Below are 19,620 nucleotides of genomic sequence, written 5' to 3'. Positions count from 1 at the left end.
GATCCTTACCCCATATACTAGCTCTAACACACTGTACCCTTTAACATTATCCTTTTACATACTTTGCCCCTAAATATAATGCTGTCACATTCTGTGCAGCACAATACTGTCAAGTGCTGTGCCTCCTAAATATTATACTGCCACACACTGTCCTCCGAACTCAATATATCACAGTGCACCACAATGAATAATACCATTGTGCCACAGCCCCCCTAAATAAACTTTGCCACTCTTACCTTAAAAAATTATCCTCCCAGTAAATCATGCTCTTGAACCCCTAGATGAATGGTGCCATTGTGCCTCCTAAACAAATTGTGCCACTGTCCCCCAAATAAATGGAGCCACTGTCCTCCTAAATAAATTGTGCTTTTCCCCCAATAAATTGTGCCACTATGCACCCCTAGATGAATTATGCCACTGCTCCCTAAATGAACTGAAATGTCACTGTGCATATTAAAGTGTGTCACTGTCCCACTGACAATACTCACCTGTCCCAACTACCTCAGCTCTGGCCTCTTCTATACAGGCCTGGCTAAAGCAGAGCAATGCAGGTGGTGTCTTAAAAATAATGAAGCAATTGAATCCATTGGGAACAGAAGTCTCTTTCCCAGGGATTTCACTGTATTGAGCACTTTAACTGGCAGCCGATCGTTTGGCTGGTCTCCCTGGGAAAAGTGATCTGTTTCTCTTATGGCTCTAATATGAATTTTTCCGACCTAGCCAGAACAGCTGTCTGTGGATGGATACATGGCCTTGCTTTTTCTCTTGTCATTTCATTGACTTATAGGGCCACTTAATATGGTGGTTTCCCTACAGGGGCTGCCCCTAGGCTGGGTCCTTCCCTGATGGATATCTGGCTAGTCCTGTGTTTTAAGACTCTTAAATGAGGCTCCATAGACTCGTTGTTTTTGCATATTCATAAGTCTCTTCTTGACAATTTCCTGTTTCCCTCTTTGTAATTCAGGCCCCAGGGCACACACCTTAGTGCCCTCCCAGTAATATACAACCCTGGGTGTACTTGACAGAATTTTCAACTTTTTATAAGTTTTTCCATGGGGGAAGATAAAATTGTTCTAAAACCAAGTATGACATGTTGTTGGGGTCCAAAAAATATATAGCAGAATCACTCAGGACATGGGATGAGTGCAGTAACTTTATGCAAGTACTATAATGTATTTGCCTGATTTCTGATTATGTTCATTAGTGTTCTTTAGTGTTACCCAGCAACAACTTGTCATAGGGGAGACCATCTTTTGAATACATGGACCAGGGTTCTGCTACCAAATGCTAAATGTCTTTTTACGTATCAATATGTTGCTGTATTTTTCATATGGATAAATTTTTTCCATGAAAGTCTTTGTGCATGCCAGTTTTTCTTTGGAGCGTGTTATCATCTCGGTAGTGAAAAGCCGGGAAATGTGATGAATCTTAGGCTATTTGTGTTGGAGGTTACACTGCAGATTCTGACTTTGTGGCAGGGGATATAATAGTAGGAGAACCAGGAGGTTCAACAGTATGGATTGATGAAAAAAAAAATAATATATATATATTCAATTCTGTTATGTGTTCAATTTTGCTATATATATATATATATTTCTTTCAAGATAATATTTAAAGTGGAAAAAAACAAACAAACAAACAAAAAAAGTTCTTCTCCCTGCCGGTTCCCAAAACTTTAAGGACATGTCTTTTTTTATTTTTTTATTTTTTTTATTAGAGAGTGCATATATAAGCAAAATAACACTATACAAGCTGTCTTCAGTGTGGTTTTATTTACAAAAGACGTCCATTACAAAAACATCAAAAACGGCAAAAATGGAGACAGGGAAACAGAGTGATAGCCAGTGCAGCGTGTAGATGAATCATTTTGTATTGGTGGTACAACGTAGCCTATTAGGAGAGAATAATATTTCATCTGGAATAGCCAGATTAATGCATGCTCTATTATCAGAGATACTGTATGCTTTTCTTGTATATGCACATTTGGGACCCTCTGCTTGGTAAGGTGCTGGTGGGATTGCATTAGAAGGACTTAGTCAGCTGTTCCCATCTCTCCATTGCCTTGTTCAAAACTGAAGAGTACACAGAGCTGACATACTCGGATCCAGAGTCAAACATACCACTGCAACAAAAGAAAGGAGAGGACAGTCAGGCTGAGGCCATGTTCTTGTATGTGTGTTCAAGAAATACAAAAATACAATCTCATTTATCTTCCATTAAAAAATAGAAATCTGGACATCTGCCTTTAAAGCCCTCCTAAAGTCTTACTCCGCCCTGACAATATACTCAGACTTACAGTGGTATTGCGCTGTTAAACATATATATATATATATATATATATATATATATATATATATATATATCTGCCCAGTACTATATAATTGTAATAAATGTATAGTTATTTTATCAGGGAAAATCTTCTTACATTGCCTGCTGTGCCAAGGGCATTTCCTTAACTTGGTTAATAGCATCTGTTGTTTTGGTGGCCACATCACTAGCCAGATCCTGCACATAGTTGATGGACGATGACAGGAAGGTTTCCTCTTCAGCAGAGACTGAGATTAAGACACAAAAGTTATATACATGTGAAGACTCAAAACAAACTGAGGTTACATGACTTAAAACAAGAACACTGCGAGACAGAAGTTGACATTAGCCGCATTGCTTCATGATACAGGGATATGCTGTATGGGTTATACTATGTACCAAAAGTCAGTGTAGCATTTAAGGGTCTTGTTGCGGTTGGGAGACATATCAGATATGTACATACTGTATGTCTGCCCTACTGTGCTTTCTCTCTAAACCTCAGACAGTAATCACTTTCAGGATTGCAAAACGGTGTACAATATTAGGAAAGTCTGACCAGAGTTCATGAGTCACAGTCAGACAAAGGAAAGAGGAAGCCGCCACATGGGATTAGATGAGTACAAAGGCAAGAGAAGCATCATAGCATAATATCTGTCTATCTATCTATCTATCTATCTATCTATCTATCTATCTATCTATCTATCTTTCTATCTATCTTCTATCTATCTATCTATCTATCTATCTATCTATCTATCTATCTATCTATCTATCTATCTCCTATCTATTTATCTATCTATCTATCTATCTATCTCAACAGATTTATGCATTCATGGTATACTGCTCACTACATTTACTTAGTATCTTATTGTGTGTGCGGATCATTAGGTATTGTGTTCAATGGGATTTCTGCTCTGATGTTAAAGAGGCGGAACATTCCGCTCGTAAGTTCCGCCGCGTGAATCCACTTTACATCCAAAGAGTTGACATGTGAATTCTTTCCTCTTTAATTCCTTGCCAGTGTAAACAGTCAATGGCTACAGGAAATTTTATATAGGGATTTGGCAACTGCCCCCATCCACATGATTTATGGGTGACATGTGCATCTCACTGATAATATACAGACATATAAAATCACAATAAAATATTGCCTGAAGTTATTGTCATGGTGAGCTTGAGGTCTATTGCGATTACTACCCCAGCAGAGCTCTTTAGGGTGTGTTCACGCGATACGGTTTTTTATTGCAGTTATTGAATACAAAGCCAGGAATAGACGTGACAGTAGGAGTCTTGGTCTTTCCTTTACATGTGTCTTCCACTTATGACGTAGTGTTCAATAATTGTAATTAAAATCCTGAACACATGAACACACCTTTAACCACTACAAGTTAGTAGCAGTATTCTGGTCAGTATTTTTCATCAGTATTTGTAAGTAGGGATGGTCCGAAACTGCCGAGGTTCAGGTTCGTATGAACCCGAACGCTCGGCATCAGATTTCCGCTGTCTGCCCGCTCCATGGAGCGGGTGGATACAGTGGGAGGACCACCTGGAAAACTGGGATACAGCCTATGGCTATGGCTGTATCCCAGTTTTCCAGGCGGTCCTACCGCTGTATCCACCCTCTCCACGGAGTGGGCAGACAGCTGGAATCATTACCAAGAGTTCGGGTTCGTACGAAACCGAACCGAACTCGGTTCGGACCATCCCTATTTGTAAGCAAGAACAAGCAATTGACCCTATAGAAATCCAAAGTATAATGAAAGGTTCTGCACTTCTTTCATGTTTTGGACCCACTCCTGGTTTTGGCTTACAAATACTGATGCAAATTATAGACTAAAGTCCTGCTGTGTGAATGGGGTCTACATTGGATCAAAAGGTTCAAGGTTTTTTTTTTTTAGCTTAAGGAAAAGCTGTGGCCCTCCAGCTATTGCAAAACTACAATTTTCATGATGTCTGGACCTCTAAAGCTTTGGTTGTCTAGGGATAATAGGAACTGAAACTTTGCAATATCTGGAGGGCCGCAGGTTCCCCTTCCCAGGTTTAGCTTCAGGAGAGATAGAAGATAATTCCTACCTGCACAGACAGCAAGGACGAGCAGAGCGGAGATAACCAAAAGCTTCATGGTTAGGTTATAGTAGCTGACCTGAGAGAAGAAAAAGCATAATGCATGGAACACAAAAATAATGCAAATGACAAAATTATAATATGGAACATAGATGATATGAAATTAAAGTTAGTATACTATAATAAATATTATTATAATAATGTGAATCATCACCATGTAGTATGGTATTGTGCTTTTTATGCATTAGAAGGGGAGCCAGTGTTTATGTCCAGAATGTCATACCACTTCACTAATGACACTGGGGAAACACCCTGGTCGGTATGAATTAATTTATAGTAGGTTATATTAACTAAATATCATATTTGCATTTATATTTAGCCATGAATTATGAAAACTGTATAACTACAGCCCCCTATTATAGCTTTACCTCCACTGAAGTTTAATGATAGACTCTAGACATGGATTGAGACTCACCAGGCAATGCTGCACTTTAAGCTCTGTCCAGTCTCTTGGTCCAGTATACAGGTGTTATACAGCTAGTGTTTTATAGGCCGTGCCCTCTGCTAGGAGGGGAGGAGAAGAGGTGTGCAAAGAAAGGGGTGAAGGTTACAGAACAAGATCAGGAATCGTGCGGCTGAAACTGCTGACTCGGTGTTAGAGATAGGAAAGGATCAACTGATAGGAAATAATCTCAAAGCATATATTTTTTTTTGCATGTATTTACTTTGAAGTATAATTTGCAGGGATTACCAGTCTCCTCCAATTCTAATACACGTAGGTTTATTTAGCACAAGTCAAAATGACTCATAATTTTTGATATTTTGGAAAAAAAAAAAAAAAAGAACCTCATATTTTCATTAATATTATCACACTACGTGAAGAGACCGGCCGTGCCGGATGATCTTTTGGCCGCAGGGATCTGATGCGGGCGCATCAGCACGCGGCCGCATCAGAACCTTCCATAGCGCACAATGAAGCAAGCGGCCGGAGCCGCTCGCTTCATTGTGTGAACTGACAGGTCTTTTTGCGGCTTTTTAACTGACATGTCAGTTATTTGCGGCCCCGTAAAGGATCCGTCCGGGATCCCATAGAACAACAGGCAGTGTTCACAGGCGTACAAAGTACTTTTACGTAGTGTGAACATAGCCTTAAACTGTGTGTTTGTTACTAAAATCTACAAGAAGAGTATGACAACATTGGTATTATGTTATTATATTCTGTTATTATGTTATGTTCATGCAGACAACCCCTTTATAAAATGTAGCCTATATAGCAGGCATGGGGAACCTTCGGCCTTCCAGCTGTTGCAAAAATAAAGCTTTGGCTGTCCAGGCATAATGGGAATTGTAATTTTGCAACAGCTGGAGGGCCAAAGGTTCCCCATGCCTGAACTGGTCTTTATAGGGCAGGTTTCTTTTACCTGATACGATCACCCAGGACAGTATGTACACGTCATGTTCATTGAGAGGGGAACCGCTTCTATGAGATCTGTATAGCTTCCTAGGGCATCTGCACTAGTGTTACCATGATGACACAAACCCTCTCATGGTTAAAGTGGTCCTGTCCTTTAAACATTTCAAACAGAAATGTCAAATATTTTGCTCAGTTAGGGTCTCAGTGCAAAGGCCCACGCCAATCTGTAGATATAGCTGGGAGATCCCACTCATTGCAGGAGCCAAGCTTCATAGAATTATATTGGAGTCTGTCTCCTAGAGTGAGACAAATCGGACACCATGCCGGTGAGTGAAGTACACAGCCATATGCTTCTATATGTAGAAATAAGTGGGGGTCTCAGTGCAGAGACCCCAACTAATCAAAGCTTTTTATAGGTCTGCGTGACAAATATTTAATGATTAATCATGTAATTAGCGGTTGATAAGCGGTGGCTGCTGAAGTTGGATAAAGCTCTAAGGTTGTCTGGAAAACATGGATACAGCCAATGACTATATCCATGATTTCCACATAGCCTTGGGGCTTTATCCAACTTCAGCAGCCACCGCTAATCAAATGCCGAAAGTTCGGGTTCGGATGGACTCGAGCATGTTCGAGGTTCGCTCATCTCTAATCATATCCTCTTGTACTCTGGTAACCCCTGGCACTGCTGCTATTTAGGTCATTGAGGCAAAGGCAGTTTTTCTCCTTTTTCATCAGTGCTTCCCAAAAGCCATAGTGCTTTAATGTTTCCATCAAGAAGGGCTTGTTTTTTGCTGGATGGAGTTACATGGTATGTTTAATGGTACCATTTTGGGGTACATATTATGTCTTGAAAAATGTTCATTTTTCGTTTTGTTTTTATTACAATGCAAAACTGATGCTGTCTACGTTTATACAGCTGTTTTTGTATCTCCATGTGCAGACAGCCATAACTTTTATTTATTAAAGGAGCTATGTTTGTGTGTATGTGTGTGTGTGTGTATTTCTGTGTTATGCTCAGCATTGCTTCTATATGACACTTGAGCTTGGAAGGAAAAAAATGTATAACTTCTTAGCATAATAGGAAAATTATACATGAATAAAACGACTGAAAATAATATAAGTCTAGATCAGCCATTTGGCCACAATTTTTGACTTATGTAACTCCGTATAACTATTGCAGCTGTGTCACATGTTTTGTTATTTTGGAGATTACCATATCTTGTCTGCGGGAAGTTTCTGTATTTGTCAGATACTTTGCCCTCAGGTCATAGAAGATGAGCAGACTTTGGTACAGGCTACACATCACAGCTTATTCTTACATGGAGATAAGACTCTGTGCTAACAACTTATTTATCTTTGACACAAAAATGACCCGGCTGACTGCTACGTGTATGGCACTAGAAGACCCGCATTACAGCAATGAAAAAGACTGTATTATATCATCTAACTCAGTGATTTTCAACCTTTTTTGAGCCGCGGCACACTTTTTATACTTAAAAAATCCCGGGGCACACCACCAACCAAAATGGCACAAAATTACACTAAAACAGTACATATTATACATATAGTTAATAATATAGATTCTAAATGTATTTATACTCACTCAGTGTGAAACCTGGGCCTGTTTTCTTCTCCCCCCTGTGCTTCTCTCCTGTGCTTCTCTCCATCATACTTCTCCCCCCTACTTCTCTCCTGTGCTTTTCTCCACCATACTTCTCCCCCCTGCTTCTCTCCTGTGCTTCTCTCCCCCTGCTTCTCTCCTGTGCTTCCCTCCACCATACTTCGCCCCCCTTCTTCTCTCCTGTGCTTCTCTCCACCATACTTCTCCCCCCTGCTTCTCTCCTGTGCTTCTCTCCCCCATGCTTCTCTCCTGTGCTTCTCTCCCCCCTGCTTCTCTCCTGTGCTTCTCTCCACCATACTTCTCCCCTCTTCTTCTCTCCTGTGCTTCTCTCCACCATACTTCTCCCCCCTGCTTCTCTCCACCAAACTTCTCTCCCCCCTGCTTCTCTCCGCTGTTTCTCTCCCCCATCCCCATGTTTTTCTCCCCCCTGCTTCTCTTCCGTTTCTCCCCCATCCCCAGGTTTCTCTCCCCCATTGTTTTCTCCTGTTTCACAGGGGCACCATAGTTTGGGGAACTTTCCCCGCGGCACACCCGACCATGTGTCGCGGCACACTGGTTGAAAATCACTGATCTAACTTATAGGCATCATGATCCAGAAGTGATTCTCACTGCGATTTTCATCATATATTCTGAGTTCATACCGGGCTACAGCAACCTCTCAGCAAACTATGTACAAAAACATCACATTAACCACCTTAAATAGGTTTTTCAGCCCAAAACACCCTCACGATCCGGCAAACATGTGCTGTCCAGCTGCTTGTCTGCAAGGTTTTGTAGGTGTGCAGGGACAATAAAACGCTAATCCCATAACTCATTTCCCGTGATAACATCTGCATATAATAGTTTGCTGCATGGATTAGCTGGGACTTGAAGTAAGACTAGGACTACAATGTGATTTTGGTAATGGAATGTGGTTGCGTCGTGACCCATATGTGGCCGTGACCACGACCCTGCCAGTTTATGTTTCAAACAAAAAAAATTATGGTGTTAAAAAATGTGTTCCTTTTTTGCATATAAGTGACATTACAAAATGGTGTAAGTGACCCCCTTCAACCACTTCAGTTCTGAACCATTTGGTAATGTTTATTGCCAGTAAAAAAAAATGTGAAATTCTTTGGAAAACGTTTTATTTTTTGGGTTGAGGGTCTTCTCGGCACTTGAAACCATATTGTACGGGGGCCACAGATGTGTACCTTGTAGTGGACATGTATCCTGCAGTCCTGGAAAGGGAGCTTTTGTAGCTCTGCACCACAATGGCCATTTGAAGGAAGGGGAATGACTGTAAAAACTTGCTTTGAGCACTGTTAAGGAGCAGATTCACTGCCAATGAGAACCTGAAAAGTGACAAGGAGGTGAGCATTTTTTGAATGTGGGCCTGTCCAGCACTGAGTTAGATTGCAAATAGCTAAGAGGTTTCTGTAATTTACGGATCCATATTTCCGTATCCGAGTTGGTGCACATTGATGTCTATTTACACTAACGGTAGATTACAAGGATGCAAACCAATGCTGAAAAAAAGGACATGTCCTAGTGCGGACCCAGACCCCGATTGTTACCTGTTTGGAATCCGTATTTCCGTAAGAAAAATACGAATGACTCATAGGTCATATGGTTGTGTTTCTTAGCAACCACAGCCAGGAAGAAGGAACTGCAGAAGTGCATGAGCTTGCAAACAGAAAGAGAATGAACTAATTAATTAAAAGAACTGTCTCACAGTAAAGCAAACAAGAAATGGCTGACAAGCGATTATGTGACTTATTTTAGGGGTTGGGCATACTGGTGCTAGTTTTTTTTTTAACTCAACTTTATTAACTTGTATTGTGCAGTCAGTACAAAAAACAGATATATACGGAAATACGGATGCAATACGAATGTCCAATCCGTAATTTTAAGCGGATTGTATGGGTCGGATTTAGGGACCAGAAAAAAATACTGAATGTGTGAATAAGGCCTAAGAGTCAGTCCCATCTAGACCTGCATCTAGATAACAGATACCTTGATCGGGTTGGATCTATGTGCTGGATCTTTATCAGCGAGAAACAGAAATTTATTGTGAGAGGCCTGATCCCTAGCTCCAACAGATAGAATCTGTAAAGCCTGTGTACTAATCAGGCCCTGCAGCCTACATTGCTGGACATTGCTATAAAGGTGCACTGTCATTGGGGGGGAGTCTATAAAGCAGGGGTCTCAAACTCGCGGCCCGCGGGTCAACTGCGGCCCTCGGGACACTAGTTTGCGGCCCCCACCTTAATGGTAGCTTTCCTGTAAGTGCGGCCCTCATCAGCTGCTCAGCTGCCATTGGCTGAGCTTAACTTTATGCTCAGCCAATCGCGGCTGAGCAGCTGATGATGCGGCAGAGGGGGGCCGGCGTCAGGGACGGCTGCAGCTGTTCGGCCGGACTCCCGAAGACGACGGAGAGGTGGGCGGCGGCGGCGGTGGTGGTGGGAGGGGAGGTGTGCAGGTGCGATGCGGGGTAGGTGAGCGGTGCAGGGGCCTACAGTCCCCTTTGTCACCCCCCTGCTCCCCCCAGTTTCTGTGTCACCCCCTGCTCCCCCCAGTCCCCTGTGTCACCCTCTCCTCCCCCCAGTCCCCTGTGTCACTCCCCAGCTCCCCCCAGTCCCCTGTGTCACCCCCAGTCCCCTTCTTGTGGAAAACGTGATGCGGCCCAGCCTCACCCAGACTCTACCTCCATCGGCCCCCGGGTAAATTGAGTTTGAGACCCATGATCTAAAAGGACCCTTAAAGGGAAAAGAAAACTATTTCTGACTGAGTTGGGGCCAGGAGTTTGGGGCCTAAACTTAGAGGAATACTCACCATCCAGTGCAACTATGATAATTTAGCCATTAAGTGGGCATATCTTATACAGCTGCATACAATCTGTGTCAATTAAATAGATCTACATTTCTTTTACAAAAAGAAATTGAACATAGTTTTGCGTCTGTTTTTGGCACAAAAACTGCAGTGGCAGTTTAAAAAAAAAAACCTGACTGTGTTTCCAGCCTTAAGAGACAAAAACACTTTCTGTGCTCTGCTTCCATCTCTAGTAGACACCATCTCCTTAGTTTATCATCTAAGAATAACATAGAACTTTCTGGTAAGGAAGTAGAACTATTCTATTTAGGGTGGTATTACACTGGACGATTTTTGGGCGATTAACGATAGACGATCTCAAACAACTGATATGAGGAATGATCTTAAATCGTTCACCCTATTACATAAGATGATGATCGTTACTTACGGTCATTCTAGCACTCATCCTTTCCTGGCTGATAGACCAGGGAGCGACCAAACAACATGGTATTACTCCGAACGGTGTTCGAACAATTTGTGAACGTTCAACAATGAAAATAGGTCCAGATTCTTTAAAACAATTAACGATTTCTCATTGGTTATTTAATCGTTGCCTGCTTTTACGCAAAACGATTATCGTTTAAGTCCGAACAATCTAATGATTTTTCGAACGATAATCATCCCGTGTAATATGGCCCTTAGTCCCTATATATACCCAGCTTTGCCTAACCTCATGGCCTATGAGGAGTATTTGAGTCTGAGTTAAAGCTCTGAAGTCTAAAGGCTAAGTTAGTTACCAAGGTGACAAGTAACTAAGCCTCCATACTGCATAGATATTCTGTGTATCAGCTTCGGCTTGGCCTAAAGTACATTCTCCTAACAGTTTTTTCAAGACTGAGTGGATAGCTGTTTTGAGGGCCTTTGTGGACCTCCAGTCAGGCAAGGGCTTCTACTTCCAGACTTTGATGTTAACTTTGTGTTACCAGATACCACCTGCTATCAGAAGTACCAATTTTTGGTACTTTTTTTTGAACCGCTGCCTGGTTCCGCGTATGGCACCATTCTTTTCCCGGGCACCGGATGGGGGTGAAGCACTGGAGGCGGGCCGGCCTGCCCCCAGTAAGAGGAATCCCCCACCCCTCTATGACGCAGCTCCATTACAATCAATTGAGCCGCATCATCGAGGGGAGGGGGTACATTCGCTTTAAGATACATGTTGACTTCCATTATTTACATTTACAATGAGTGTTTTTTTTTCCATTTATTTTGCAAGCCAGTTTTTTGCAAATCTGCGCTGTCAGCTTTCGTAGCCACGGAAACGATACAAGGTTTGTTCGCATATCCCCCCTCCAGCCGATTAATTGTACCATGTAAAAGAACTGCAAACAGGCACCGATCTCCTAGTTGGCACTCTTTTGCTTCCGCATATCAGGCCGTCTAAAAGGACTCTTAGACTGGCTCCCCTAGTCCCATCTATACTGTACTTTAGTGTTTTTGTGTGTTTTGGTCACTGACCCATCCTACTGCCTAAATACCATTTTCAAAGAACTCTGTCTGTCCTGATATATGATTGTTCAACTACAATTTCTGTCTTCTCCTTTGGTGTAACGGAACAGTTTTTTCCCTATCAATCCAGGTGTCAGCTATATCTATCAGAGACAACTCCAAGCGGATGAAGGAAACCTGTCATTACTTCCACGCTGTCTGAATTATGAGTCATTGGGGTGCTCCCTAGTGATTTCTCTCAGCTCCATCTTTTTAGATCTAGTGAAAGATCGGTCAAGGCTGACAATACAGTCAGAAGTCGCTGGAAACCTGCCCAAAGACTTTCCTAAAGGCCCTATTACACCAAGCAATTATCGGTCGCATTTGGCGTTTTAGTAATAGCTAGTGTTAAAAGATAAGCACAATATCAGCTGATCCTTGTCTTTCAACATGTTGAAAAAAAACTAGAACAATAGCGACAGTCTGCTGCCTGTCACTCTGTGCAATAGGAGTGGCAACAGAACGCTGTTGTCTTCTATGGGCTCCCTAGGTGATCCACAGATCGTCCGAGGAGCCCCTCCCGCAGCTCCCCACAGCGCCAACCCCACCGCTATTACCCGCTCGCTGTCTGTCCATGTAATAGCGCCAACAGCGAACAGGGAAGGAGGAGCCAGCAAGCGCTGATCTGACAGGTCGGTGCTCACTTGTTCCTCCTGATTGGCCCTCGTAATAGGGCCTTTAGACTTCCCGGTCCCCCCAGATCAGCTGTAGCAATAAGCCTTGAAACAGAATTATCTATTTAGGGCAATTACATAATCACATTAGGCCATATAAAGCTTATCTAAGAATTGTTAGTATTAGATCAGAGTGTCTGTTGAGTGTACGATATGATCACCATTGTCATCATACCTGCATTAGATAGTTCCATTATTGGGGAATTATTTGCTACAGCAGAATGAATATTTATACTAAAACAAGGACTTTTAGCCACATATTTGACCAGCATATTGTCCTGATTAATTATGGTGATGTATACTTTGGGTACTATTACATGGTCCGATGGGGACCCGATAATAACTGTAAACGAGCGCCAATCTGCTAGATCGGCACTCATTTACTTGGCCCGATAATCGCGTAACAAGGGCTGCATGGACATTGTTACTGATGTCCTTGCAGCCCTTGCTTAAACTCTATACATTACCTATCCATGCTACAGGGTCCTGCGCACTCCAGCTTCAGAGCAGCCTGTCTTAGCTGACAGGCCGCTCAGCCAATTACTGGCCACGGACGTCCCGCGGTGGTTGTCATCGGCTTATCATTGTTTATTACACGGGGGGGGATAATCAACCGGATAGGGCCGATTCCGACAATTATCGTTTTGTGTAATAGGGCACCAAGCCCTTAGATTCATTTTTATCTAGATAATAATAATAATAATAACAATAATAATAATAATATTTATTTGTATAGCGCCAACAGATTCAACAGCACTTACTATATTTGCTAAATTCAAGGGATTGTGGACTAATCTTATAATCTGTAAAATGCAGAGCAAACCGAAATGTTTTCTATGTACTGTGTTAGGACAATGTGAAGAGTTTGGAGAGTTTTCTCTTGTTATCTGATTTGCTCCTTCAGTAAACAGATTATCTAGACTGTTTGTGCACATTAATGAACATTACATTTTGGTCAAAGAATCTTGGCCTGGCTTGTACCAGTTGTTATTGTGAATGTCCCCAGATGTGACCTAGAATAACCCCAAGCTCATAGACAATGAGTTTTTGTAATGAGGGTCACTTGATATTTTCCTAAACAGTTTTTGAACAAAAGCAAATATTCAGAGCCATCCGCCCCTCATCGTGACTGTGACTCAGTGCCCAGGGTTACTGAGCTAATCTTACTTCTAACATCACTCGTAAAACAGGAACACGTCAGGAATTCCACGTAGAAAATGTGATCCAAAGTCCAGGACACTGCCTTGAAGCATCACCGCAATACAGGGATCGTGTAATATAAAGGACGGCTTGTGGTTTCAACTCATCATCATCATCAAACATCGAGGGATCAGGTAAGGAGACTGAGACAATGCAACACAAACAGTAGATATGGAGGTCTTAATCAGTGCAGTTTTCCTCATTGATCTTTTATTTTACAGATATATACCACTGTGGATCTAAAAACTTCTGGCCCATTGAGTGAGTCAATATGTTGGTGAAAATAGCAGCGCTCGCTGTGGTTCTGTGCACAGTCACAGGTCAGTATTAGTTGTGTGGTTCCAGATGATCTGTACTGTAGTTGTCTATTGAAGAAAGAATGTTTAAGTGTCCAAAACAAAATGCTTGCATATGAAGAAAATGGAGGCTAGGTCACTTTAAGAAAATGTTCTGGGATAATTTATCATTTATTCATCTGTCTATTTAGGGCTAAAAAAAGTCAATTGGGCTGATCCTACTAGTGATAGACAGATATCTGCATATATAATTATGCATATAGAGAGAACCTCCAATCACTGAGTAGGACCACCCACTTGACTACTTAGACTAGAATATGCAGAGATAAACAAATGTCACTTATCCCACAGAACTATATATATGAATTTGCTTAGCTCCTCCTGGTATGTGATGATTTTCAATGCTGACCATTGGAATCCTCATCATCAGGATCTGCTGCCTACATCTTACTTCATTTCAGCTCCATTACAAATATTACTGTATATATAATTATTTCTAATTGTTTTTTTTATTACTAATTTTATTAATTAAAAAACCATTTCTTATGTCATCTCCATCAAACAATGTCGCATGGTGCAAGACAGTAGATGTGCCCAGATCCAAATCCTTCCTGTAGCTTATTTTGGCGGTTTGTAAAATTTTTCACACCTTTGTCAGTTGAAGAAGAAATATACTGTAGGTGGTGGATGGCGTATGGCTTGTAGATATTAAGTCTTCTTTGCATTGCTAGAAAATAAAAAATTCTCCACTTTATTTTATGGGAAATACAAAACATTTGTAAATAAAAATCATCAGTGTAAGGAAAGTCACTCCATTAATACTATCATATGAAATGTCTCTATAATGTTGCTATAATATTTTTACACACCATATAGTATACTTGTCAGCAGGCACGTGGCTAGATAGGGCTTTCATCAGAATTTTGGATATTTTAAAATTTTTTATTTATTTATTTTTTAATCAGGTGCTGGAAAAAGATGAATCCAGTCCTGGGAAACTTCTCCCAGTTTCCCAAGACTGGATCCATCTTTTTCCAGCCCTCATGGAGTAGCGGCACAGAGCAGGGCAGACTTCGAAGCCTGCATCCTGATAGGACTTCACTTTGTTCCTACTGTAAGTTCGCTTATCGCTAATCTTCATAATCCATATAAACATTTTTAATAATAAATGGGGCTCAAAAGTCCCAAAGGTGTTTCCCTCAATGACCAGATAAGAACTTTACTTTGTCTTTAGCCCTTCTTCTAAGTTAGATCATTTTCATTTTTAGGATCCCAGGCTGATATCAGCTCTGACCAGATAACTGAGGCCTTCTGGGATTACTTCACCCAGCTGACAACCGGAGCTAATGATAAGTTGGGACAGATTCAGCAGTCTGACATCAGCAAACAGCTCAAGTAAGTAGGTGGGCTGGGAGAATGTCCAATAAGTAAGAATTAAAATGACTGGTCCATGTATAAAAAGGGTCTGTCTTATGAAGACCACCCTCCTTACAACTGAAGTCAGAATGGTGGACAGCTGTTATACTTGGGTCTGGCTTTAGAAAGTCCTGAAAAATCACATGCTATCACCTTAGAATGGCAAATGGCTCATGTCAGAGCTGTTGTATGCAATGTTATACATGGTCGGCAATTAACATGTGATTCTACATGATACTACATAATATGTTGGCCATAAAAATGAATAGCTGACCAAGGCAGCTCTGACATGGGCTGAAAAAGCGGGTTGCCTTATGGCCCAAACCTGTGTGCCCTCTTGCTCCTCTTTTAAGGGAGATGTTCATTCCTGAATGATTTTAGATAATTAAAAAGAGTACTAGATGTCAGCACAATGGGAATCATTAAAGTAATGTATTGCCTATCCTCAGGATAAGTGAAAAGCCTGTGACTGCTGGGGGTCTAACTGCCAAGACACCGTCAATCAAGGGAACGGAGGTCCCCCAGTGCCCTGTTAAATGCACTTGTATGACCCCCACTCCATTCACTGGTATGGGACTCTGATTGCTCTTGGCAGTTAAATTAATTGAGACACAGTCATGTAAGTGGCTCCATTCACAAGGGGCACCATTGTTGTGATTAGGGGTCGTAGTGGTTTGACCTTCAAAAATCTCACATTTATCGACTAAGCTGTGGATATGTAATAAATTCTTTTTGTGGTAAAACCAACCCCAATAATAAATATCTATATGCATTATTCCATAAGTTACAGAAAAAAAAAAAATAACTATGAAGCTTACAGCACTGTAAGCAAGTAGATGGGACTATCTTAGCGAAGTCCATACTCACACTTTAAATTCTCATTGGGTATTCAAATAGGTTTTATGATATCTAATAGTTTTTTTTCTTCTTTAAAGTGGTTTATTCACTAAATAACACACATTACAAAGTTATACAACTTTGTAATGTGTGTTATTTAAGTGAATGCCCCCCTTCCCCGTGTTCCCCCCACCTCGGAAGTGTGGTGCATTATAATAACGTATTCGCTGTCGCCCCCGGCCGCCATCTTGGGTCGACGTTGTCATCTTTGGGAGGACTGCTCCAGCTGTCCCTCATGCCGGCTCCCCTCTGTTGCATCATCAGCTGCTCAGCCGCGATTGGCTGAGCATAGGTCTGGGTGGCCAGGATGGACAGTGAATACGTAAGTATAATGCACCACACTTCCGGGGTGGGGGGAACATGGGGAAGGGGGCCATTCACATAAATAACACACATTACAAAGTTATATAACTTTGTAATATGTATTATTTAGTGAATAAAAGTTAAGCGCTGCACTGCCCCTCTAATTTTAAAGCGAACGTACCGTCAGTACGTTCGCTTTAAGACTTTCACATGGATAGAATGGCACGGGGCAGCTGGGGCAGCTGTCCTTTCTTTAAACTGCGGTCCTTTTTTTGAGCCGCATCATAGAGGGGTGGGGTTTTTCCCCAACTGGGGGCGGGCCAGCCCGCTTTTTTAGTGTTTCACCCTCAGTCGGTGCCCAAGAATAGAATGGCACAGTATGAAGGAACTGGGTAGCGGTTCAAAAAAAGGACCACGGCACCAGCTTCCCTGCACCGTCGCCAACCTATCCATGTGAAAGTCTTAAAGCGAATGTACTGATGATACATTCATTTAACAGTCAGGTAAGGGCTACAATTCCCTAGCAGGATCATTTATGATCTCATAGAAGGCCACCTAATGGGCAAATCTCTATTACTAATATTAATAACTTCTTTGCTTTCTTCACAGTGTTCTAATTGAAGAAAACCTGAAGAGCGTAAATCTATATGCAGGAGAATTACAGCAACATCTCATTCCTTTTGCAAAGCAGATACATGAGCAACTAACACAGGATTCAGAAAAGTTGAGGGAACAAATAAGACGGGAGCTGGAGACATTAAAGGTCAAGTTGGCTCCATATGCCGATGAAGTGAACAAGCAGCTGAGCAGGAATGTAGAAGAGCTTCAGAAAAAAATTGCACCATATGCAGAGCAGCTAAGAACAGAGCTGGACAAAAACACCCAGATAGTAAGCCAGCAGCTTAAATCTGTAACTAAGGACCTGGAAGCCAAGATCAGAGAAAATGCTGACCGCTTTCAGAATTCCCTGACCCCATATTCCCAGGAACTCAAGGCCACAATAGACAACAATGTGGAACAACTGAGGATGCAAATGAGGCCAATCACTGAAAAAGTGAAAGATAATATCGACCAACAACTGCAAGAGCTATACAAAAGCCTGACACCCTATGCAGAAGACGTGCAAGAAGAACTACGCAAGCAGATTAAGACCTTGGAATTCCAGATGAGGAAAAATGTTGAACAGATGGAGGGCAAAATGTTGGAGTTCACTGGTCAGCTGAGAGAGCAACTCTACCCCTACGCCAATGACCTTAGAAGCAAGCTAAGCGGAGATATGATAAATGTTAAAGAGGCATTGGAGCCATACCTTACTGAGATGAACCAGAAGATGGACCAGAAAGTGGTAGAGTTTAAAGACACAATGACCCCTTATGTTGATGACCTAAACAAGGCACTGGTACAGAGAGTGGAAGATATGAAGAAGAAACTGGGAGAATACCATGTGAGTGTACAGGATCAAGTAGAGTTTTTGGAGAAAAATGTCCGAGACAAGATCCAAGATTTCATCAACAAGGGTGTTTCCACCCAAAACTAGATTTATATGGCATTGACTTAATGCCAGTTTAGTGTCACTCAAAATAACACCAACAAGACATAGACTTCTATACTGACCTTACAATGCTATTTAGAGCTAACATTGTTTGCCCTTACTGACCTTAGGTTGTTGACTAGTTGCCATAGGCCTTAATTCAAAACATATTGTTTATTTCAAGGTGCATTCAAATGTGGGGTTTGTCAGTAAGTTTTTGTAAAGTGCAATTACCGATAATGGAGTTTGTTGCCTTCCATGACAGTGTTAAATAAGTCTGTGTCTATTTCTTCTCCTTCAGTCTGTTCAAGTATTTTTTACTTTAACGTCTGTTAAATAAAATGCAACATTGCAATGCACATTGGGCTGTAAATTGGTCGTTCTTAAATATTGGTTTAATTTACCTTCATTAAACTTGATATCTGGGTATGAACACAAAAAGAGAGTAATCTACATGGGTATTGGTGCTCTCAGCTTGTCCTGCTGGGCTGCTTACCGTTATAGCTTCTCCTGCCTATATTGGGCTTCATCTGGTACTTAGTATGGGAATTGCTCTTCCTCTATGGTTCCTTGTGGCTGATACACAAATTTTCATGATATACAAAAACATCCTTGGCTGCAAGCATGCAACTTACATCTCACATAATAGTACTCCACACTATACAGTAGTATGGCCCCAAACCACAGGGCGGCAACAAACTGTTTTATCCCAAGTCCTATCAATAAAGGTGCAGTTTAATTAAAAAAAACACTCAACATAACCTGCAGAAACAACATAACAGTAACTTTAAGTAGTCACTGTTTATTCAAAAAGCTTTTAATATTTCATAAAGATAAGTCAAAAGTTTTGGTTGATGGGGGTCTGAGTATTCAGGACACAACCAATCGCTAGAAAAAGCCAGAAAAAGAGTGCATCTAGCACATTTTTTCGAGGCTCTGTGTCACTGGACCTAGGGGGTCGGATCACCATCTCGTTCCCATAGACACAGAACATAGGAAATGGGAAGATATATGCAGACGTATGATTCTCCCCCCCCCCCCCCCGTTTTGTTTCTATGGAGGCGAGACAGTCCCTAGGATATGTCAAAAGTTGTTTTCTTACAGGTATACTTGAATACAGAATACTGTATACCTTCAGGGCATTTACTGTTTTTACGGTGGTGTACAGAAAGAGGAGTAGTATATTTGCAATTCTCCCCGTTGCCCCACCAGTCCAGTGTTCAGAACCTAAAGTAAGCATGAGATTGGTGCTCTCTCAACCCTCACTTCTCAACCAGTGGCAACCATTGTCCTATAAGCTTTGGCCTCCATCCTACCACACTGTATTGTAGCTGTACACAACCCTGTATGCTACACAGCAGGTTCTTCATAGTCACTGCCACATTCTGCCCTGTTTCCTCCAAGCACCACCTTATATGTCCTTCTAGTGCATACCTCCCGGTGGATTATAATAGTATTGAGGGGCTCAACCTAAATAAATAACTAACAAACAAACAAACAAACAGACAAGGGGTGCCACTCTGTATCTAATAATGACTACAGGTATATGAAAAAGGAAAGAC

The 19,620-nt window shown here is 41.6% G+C and overlaps 3 protein-coding genes across 6 annotated transcripts in view; 1 reads left to right on the top strand and 2 right to left on the bottom strand.

The window, feature by feature from the left end:
• LOC138769690 (apolipoprotein A-I-like) overlaps nt 1-19,620 on the bottom strand; it is a 523,881-nt gene that overhangs the window by 61,954 nt on the left and 442,307 nt on the right. The window lies entirely within an intron of this gene.
• On the bottom strand, nt 1,753-4,949 carry APOC3 (apolipoprotein C3). Of its 2 annotated transcripts, none has more exons than XM_069947566.1 (4): nt 4,844-4,949; nt 4,378-4,447; nt 2,426-2,555; nt 1,753-2,122 (listed from the first exon to the last, which is right to left on the bottom strand). In XM_069947566.1, the coding sequence occupies exons 2-4, from the start codon at nt 4,424-4,426 to the stop codon at nt 2,023-2,025; spliced, it is 279 nt and encodes a 92-aa protein (XP_069803667.1). In that variant the 5' UTR covers nt 4,427-4,447; nt 4,844-4,949; the 3' UTR covers nt 1,753-2,022. The 2 variants fall into 2 exon arrangements, with proteins under 2 accessions (XP_069803667.1, XP_069803668.1); XM_069947567.1 differs by lacking the exon at nt 4,844-4,949 and adding an exon at nt 4,797-4,819.
• On the top strand, nt 13,643-18,417 carry LOC138769689 (apolipoprotein A-IV-like). The gene is made up of 4 exons (XM_069948300.1): nt 13,643-13,749; nt 13,837-13,935; nt 15,180-15,306; nt 17,137-18,417. Exons 2-4 carry the CDS (start codon nt 13,887-13,889, stop codon nt 18,062-18,064), a joined length of 1,104 nt encoding a protein of 367 aa, XP_069804401.1. The 5' UTR covers nt 13,643-13,749; nt 13,837-13,886; the 3' UTR covers nt 18,065-18,417.

Source organism: Dendropsophus ebraccatus, chromosome 12, assembly GCF_027789765.1.
Source record: "Dendropsophus ebraccatus isolate aDenEbr1 chromosome 12, aDenEbr1.pat, whole genome shotgun sequence".
Taxonomy (NCBI): domain Eukaryota; kingdom Metazoa; phylum Chordata; class Amphibia; order Anura; family Hylidae; genus Dendropsophus; species Dendropsophus ebraccatus.
This window is presented reverse-complemented; position numbering and strand designations above follow the sequence as displayed.